General features: G+C 40.8%; 1 protein-coding gene across 1 annotated transcript; it reads right to left on the bottom strand.

Annotated features, from left to right (window-relative positions):
* Positions 1 to 466: 466 nt before the first annotated feature.
* On the bottom strand, positions 467 to 3,422 carry crygs3 (crystallin, gamma S3). Its single transcript, XM_056251763.1, has 5 exons — positions 3,408 to 3,422; positions 3,075 to 3,320; positions 2,709 to 2,979; positions 928 to 989; positions 467 to 785 (listed from the first exon to the last, which is right to left on the bottom strand). Exons 1-5 carry the CDS (start codon positions 3,420 to 3,422, stop codon positions 513 to 515), a joined length of 867 nt encoding a protein of 288 aa, XP_056107738.1. The 3' UTR covers positions 467 to 512.
* Positions 3,423 to 6,122: the final 2,700 nt, after the last annotated feature.

Below are 6,122 nucleotides of genomic sequence, written 5' to 3'. Positions count from 1 at the left end.
GTTGAAAGCTATGTGTTGAGAATTAATAAATACCAAAAATAAATTCTGCCTAATATTTTATACATACAGTCTAGTCTGTAAGATTTTTTTTTTTAAATTAATGCTTTTATTTCAGCAAAGAGACATTAAATGTGATTTTAAAATGACAGTAAAGACTCAAAAATTAATTTAAAACAAATTCTGTTATTTTGAACTTTCTATTCCTCAAAGAATCCTAAAAAAATTGAACATGCATGGTGATACACGTATTATGGTGTATCATTAAATGTATCATCACCAAAATGCTGAAAATTCATCACAGGAATAAATAATATTTTAAAGTTTATGAAAATAAAAAACAGTTATTTTGTAAAAACAAAACAAAACAAAAAAAACACAGTTATTCAAATGCAGCCTTGGTAAGCATAAGAGACTTTTTCAAAATAACAAAATAAAACAGGAGACAGGAGCTAATGGGCCCAGTGTCATTTTTATTAAATAGTCAAGGAACAATCAACTACACACTGAAAAACCTACAACTCCTGAACAAGGCGGATGGAGCCGACAGTAGGATTCATGGCATTCCAGTCACTGAAGCGGCGGTACTCGCCTCTCTCCAACAAGTACTGACGTCCCCTGTAGTTAGGATGCTCGAAGAAGACCCAGGCTCCACCCAAAACGTTACAGGACTGGACCTCACGGTGACGGAAGCGGTCATAGAGATGGGGCCAGTCCTCACTGCACTCCATAATCTGACCCTGAAAGTCAGGCCGCTCATACAGACGGATTCGGAAAACGCCAGTGTGCTAAAAGAGAGAGAGTAGTTTCCCAAATATCATAACAAATTCATTTACGAAAAGCAAACAAAGCAGCATATCCAAAATCCAAATGATCATAATGTTAATGCTAAACTATATGCAGTCTATGGGGGTGGTTTAAATGGTTTACAGGACTGGCTGAGTCCAGAAAATATTTATTGGGCCAATTAAATTGTTTTCCAGCTGCTGGTACTGGCAGAGTTCAAGCAGCATTGGCATAGTCACATGCTCATGAGGCATAACACTTCCTCTAGAATGAACTGATGTATTAGTGTTTATATATATAAATTAGGGCTGTCAAATGATTAATCGTGATTAATCACATCCAAAATAAAAGTTTTTTTTACATAATATATGTGGGTGCACTGTGTATAATTATTTTATATATATAAATACACACACATGCTTGTATATATTTAAGAAATATTTTCATGTATATACTGTATATAGATTTATATATAATTTATATTATATATAAATATAAATATTTTATATATAAATAATATTTTTTTCTTAAATATACATGCGTGTGTGTGTATTTATATATATACAAAATAATTATACACAGTGCACCCACATATATTATGTAAAAAAAACTTTTATTTTGGATGTGATTAATCGTGATTAATCATTTGACAGCCCTAATATAAAGGTATATATATATATAAAATGCATGTGTGCATGAAACTGTATATGAAACTGTCACTTGAAGCTGTTGCGAGTCTTTTATTCAGCACAACAAAACACCAGAGGCAATCAAGCTGCCACGATGTTACCATCAAAATGGCAACAGATTAAACAAAGGTGTTTTGCTGCTTTCAGAAGAGGAATAAAATATGTTTTCATGACAGCTTACATAGTCTGATGAACAGGGCTTCAAACTTGTGTTTTCATGAAACATAATTGGATCCCCCTTTTTCAAAGCACCAAACATGCATGTGTAAACAGAATATTAAAGCAAGGTAGCAGCTATTTATTGTACACTAAGTAAAAAAGGAGTTTGCAAAAGGATACCATTGCATTGAGTACAAATAGCAAAATACAATATGTTTACACTTAAATATAGCAGTGTAATCACTATCATGTGTATAATTTAAATAACATCATCAGTAATCTAAATTATAAGGTAAAATATCTGCACAATGGTAGACGGAATTACTGAAAGTAGCCTTTGCACTCAAGAGTAAATTTACCCTTATGTTCTGTTAGAAGAAAATGTATAATAATTTATTTTTGTTTCTTGTTCAGAATGTTTGGTGGAAAATAAATTACAATACACATTTTTGTATTAAAATATAACTTATGGAAAACATCTTTTGGTAACTATTTCTGCTCAATAGCTGCACACAGAGTATGAACTCACAAAGCAGTCATTAATGGAACTATAAATTAAAGACTGGCTTATAAGAATGCTTTTTAAAGGGATACTCCACCCAAAAATGAAAATTCTGTCATCATTTACTCACCCTCAAGTTGTTGCAAACCTGTATGAGTTTCTTTCTTCCGATGAACACAAAGGAAGATATTTTGAAGAACGATTGGAACCAAACAGTTGTTTGGCACCATTGACTTCTATAGTAGAAAAAAAAAATACTATGGAAGTCAATGGTGCCAAAGTTCCAATCGTTCTTCAAAATATCTTGCTTTGTGTTCAGCAGAAGAAAGAAACTCATACAGGTTTGCAACAACTTGAGGGTGAATAAATGATGACAGAATTTTCATTTTTGGGTGGAGTATCCCTTTAATATAATTTTCAGATCACATATGTTTAGAGCATTTCGGTTCAATATTATATTGTCTGCTAACTGGCAAAAGTAAAAAAAAAAAAAAACCTCTTCAAAAGATGCCTCTTCAAAATGTTTATTTTTCAATACTTTTTCAGTAGTTTTGATAACATGCTTTAATTTCAACAGTCTGTGCTGATCTGGCGAATGGAGCCCACAGTGGGATGCATGGCCCCCCATTCAGTGTGGCGTCTGTACTCTCCCTTCTCAAGGAGGTACTGACGGCCATGGTAGTTTGCATGCTGGAAGAACACACAGGGACCTTCATGGACCTTGCAGGAATGGACCTCTTTGCAGAGAAAACGTTCCTGAATGGACGGGGTGCTGTCTGTAACTTCCCATGTTTGGCCATCAAAATTGGGCCTCTCAAAGAGTTTCAGCTTGAGATGTCCAGTTACCTGCAGGAAATACAAATCATGTTTCTATGTATGCACTCAATCACATTGTTAACTTAGTAATTCAAAGTGATCATTTGTGGTGTCATTGGACATACATGCCTGACTAAACGACAAGATCGGACACAGTCATTGAAGCCAATCCAATGATGATAATCTGGAAATTCCCCTGGGGCCAGTATATACTGATAGCCCATGTAGTTTGGCCGCTCATACAGAACCCAAAAGCCCCCCTTCACCCTTGCAGAATTACAGCGGCTAAAAAAAGAATGAAGGTCACTTGTGTCCCCCTTACACTCATAGGATCTTCCCTGGAAGTTCCTGTCTTCGTAGAACACAATCTGTCAAACACAGCAATGACAGTTTACATTGTGCTAATACATCATGACAGACTGTGGGATATGGACAATAAGGGAGAAAGAGGCACTTACGCTCTCAGTCGTCATTGTCAGATGTGAAATGTTGGATGGCAAACTGCCTGTAGCCTTTATATAAGTCTTGAACAAAGGCACAGGTTGTAAAAAATGTAATCAGCAATTCAAAAAAATTATCCAAGCTCAATGTATTGTTGTAAAGCACTGAATCATAGATTTGTTCAACAATAAAATTGTGAGTACCGAGCATCACAACCACAACCAATGAATCCCATATTCAGGCTTTACAACATGCACATTGTTGGTATATACTTAGTCAGCTCAGGGTGATTATTTGTTACCACAGAAATATCTTCTGCATTCAAATATTTGCCAACAGCATCCTCACACTTAGCAAAATAACTGTTTGGCAACGATTGGCAACCATGAAATTAAATTGAATTGCTACTTTGTATGATCAAGATCACGCTGGGGGGCCTCCGCACCTTGGTTATATGGAGGAAACCTTGGTTCTTGTTCCAGGGTCCAGTGTTAGGAGCTCATTTGTCACCGAGTCACTCTCTCGACAGATGCTTCTCTCACTGGCTGGGGAGTGGTAAAGGAAGGCCGCTCAGCTCAGGGTCTGTAGAGAAGTCATCATATTTCGTGCCACATAAATTACATGGAGATGTAATTTATGTGGTCTTCGATAGGTCTTCATGGCATTGAAGCAATTCCTCCCAGACCTAAGAGGCCATCATGTGTCTGTCCGTACAGACATCAAATCAGTGGTCTCTTACATAAATCACCAGGGAGTGTCTGCGTTCGTGTCCACTATGCAAACTGGTGCACCAGGTTCTGAATGTATCAGAATGTAGGAGCAGACATCCTGTAGAGACAGGGGCTGAGGCCCGGGCAATGGAGACTTCACCCCGAGGTGGTGGAGCATATATGGGAGGTTTACGGTCAAGCAGAAGCATGTCCACTGAGGCTGGACGCTATGGTACAGACATGGCCGAGGATACATTTCTACTCTTTTTCCCCGATTGCTCTGCTCCCAGGAGTTCTGGAGAAGGTCTGTCAGGACGGAATAAGTCTACTGCTAGAATCACCATACTGGCTGATTATGGTTCTCAGACCTAGTGTCCCTCCTCTGCGGCTCTCCCCTGGAGATTCTGGTCAGAAGGCATCAACACAGCCACACTAGAGCAGTTGTCCGGGGAGGCTCCTCGAGGGAGATTCGACAAATTTGTGGAGTGAGTGCTGGTTTCCAGTGGATCAGCGTTCCAGCCCCACTCCCAATCCAGTGCTCACCTAGGTCCATCCAGCCTACGAGGATCGACAGCCTGAGCCCATCATAGGCAGCTCGAGGGAATCCTCCGCAAGGTTAGAGCCCATGTCCCCGAAAATGTCCCTGAAAACGACCAACGCGTACCGACCAGGTGCCCTCAACGGTCAATAACTCCCAAATATTTCACTTTCCACCGGACCCATAACACTCAGCACATCAGGCAACCATATGGAAACTCTGTCATTCCTCCTCATGGACTCACCTCTGGCACCAGTAGTTATTGGTCACCCCTGGCTCACACAACCCAACCCCAGGGTGGACTGGCGCCAGTACTCCATCGCCACATGGAGCACTCAGTGTTATGAGTCTTGTCTTGTGTCTGCGTGTCCGTCTGTACCTGTTTCTGGGTTTCAGGAGGAGGCTGGGGATTCATCTAACATGCCCTTTGAGTATCTCGACCTAAAGGAAGTGTTCAGTAAGTCCCGTGCTGCTTCTCTTCCTCCGCACCGTCCCTACGACTGCGCCATAGATTTACTGCCAGGTAGGTCTCCGCCTAATGGCAAGTTATATTCGCTTTCTGTTCCAGAGAGGGAGGCCATGGAGAAATATATTTCTGATTCTCTAGTAACGGGGTTCATCCGACCTTCCTCTTCTCCTGCGAGGGCGGGGTTTTTTTTGTGGGCAAGAAGGATGGTTCTCTGCGACCTTGTATTGATTACCGGGGGTTGAACAACATCATGGTAAAGAATACTTACCCTTTGCCGTTGATGTCTTCAGCCTTCGATAGGTTGCAGGGAGCATCAGTCTTCACAAAATTGGATTTACGGAATCATTTGGTTCGCATTAGGAAGGGGGATGAATGGAAGACCGCGTTTAACACCCCCAGGGGGCACTTTGAATATTTGGTCATGCCTTTCGGTCTGTCCAACTCCCCAGCGGTCTTTCAGGCACTCGTCAACGACGTGCTGCGAGATATGGTAGATCAGTTCATATATGTCTACCTGGACGACATATTGATTTTTTCATCTTCTCTCCAGGAACACGTACAGCACGTCTGATGAGTATTTCAAAGGTTGCTAGAGAATGGGCTTTTTGTCAAGGCGGAGAAATGCGATTTTCATGCACAGTCTGTTTCTTTTCTAGGATACATCATCTCGTCTGAGGGAGTACGTATGGATCCTGATAAGGTTAAGGCTGTGGTAGATTGGCCAAGTCCAGATTCCCGTAAGGCCCTACAGAGGTTTCTGGGATTCGCCAATTTCTATCGGCGTTTCATTCGCAATATCAGCCAACTAGCTGCTCCTCTGACTGCCTTGACCTCCCCCAGAACTACGTTCAGGTGGTCCGATACAGCTGAGGCTGTATTTGCAAAACTGAAAGGTCACTTCGTTTCGGCTCCCATCTTAATAGCTCCTGATCCGTCACGTCAGTTTGTGGTGGAGGTCGACGCGTCAGAGGTGGGGGTAGGCACAGTTCTTTCCCAACGTTCTTCCACAGACGAC

The sequence above is a fragment of the Rhinichthys klamathensis genome, unplaced genomic scaffold (genome assembly GCF_029890125.1).
Source record: "Rhinichthys klamathensis goyatoka isolate OS25496 unplaced genomic scaffold, OSU_Roscu_1.1 h1tg000090l_1, whole genome shotgun sequence".
In the NCBI taxonomy this organism is placed as follows: domain Eukaryota; kingdom Metazoa; phylum Chordata; class Actinopteri; order Cypriniformes; family Leuciscidae; genus Rhinichthys; species Rhinichthys klamathensis.
This window is presented reverse-complemented; position numbering and strand designations above follow the sequence as displayed.

Coding starts and splice junctions, on each gene's coding strand:
- crygs3 (XM_056251763.1), bottom strand. Junction 2,980..3,074: donor CTTGTCGTTTAGTCAGGCAT/GTATGTCCAATG, acceptor TATTTCCTGCAG/GTAACTGGACATCTCAAGCT. Junction 990..2,708: donor TCGCCAGATCAGCACAGACT/GTTGAAATTAAA, acceptor GAACTCTGCCAG/TACCAGCAGCTGGAAAACAA.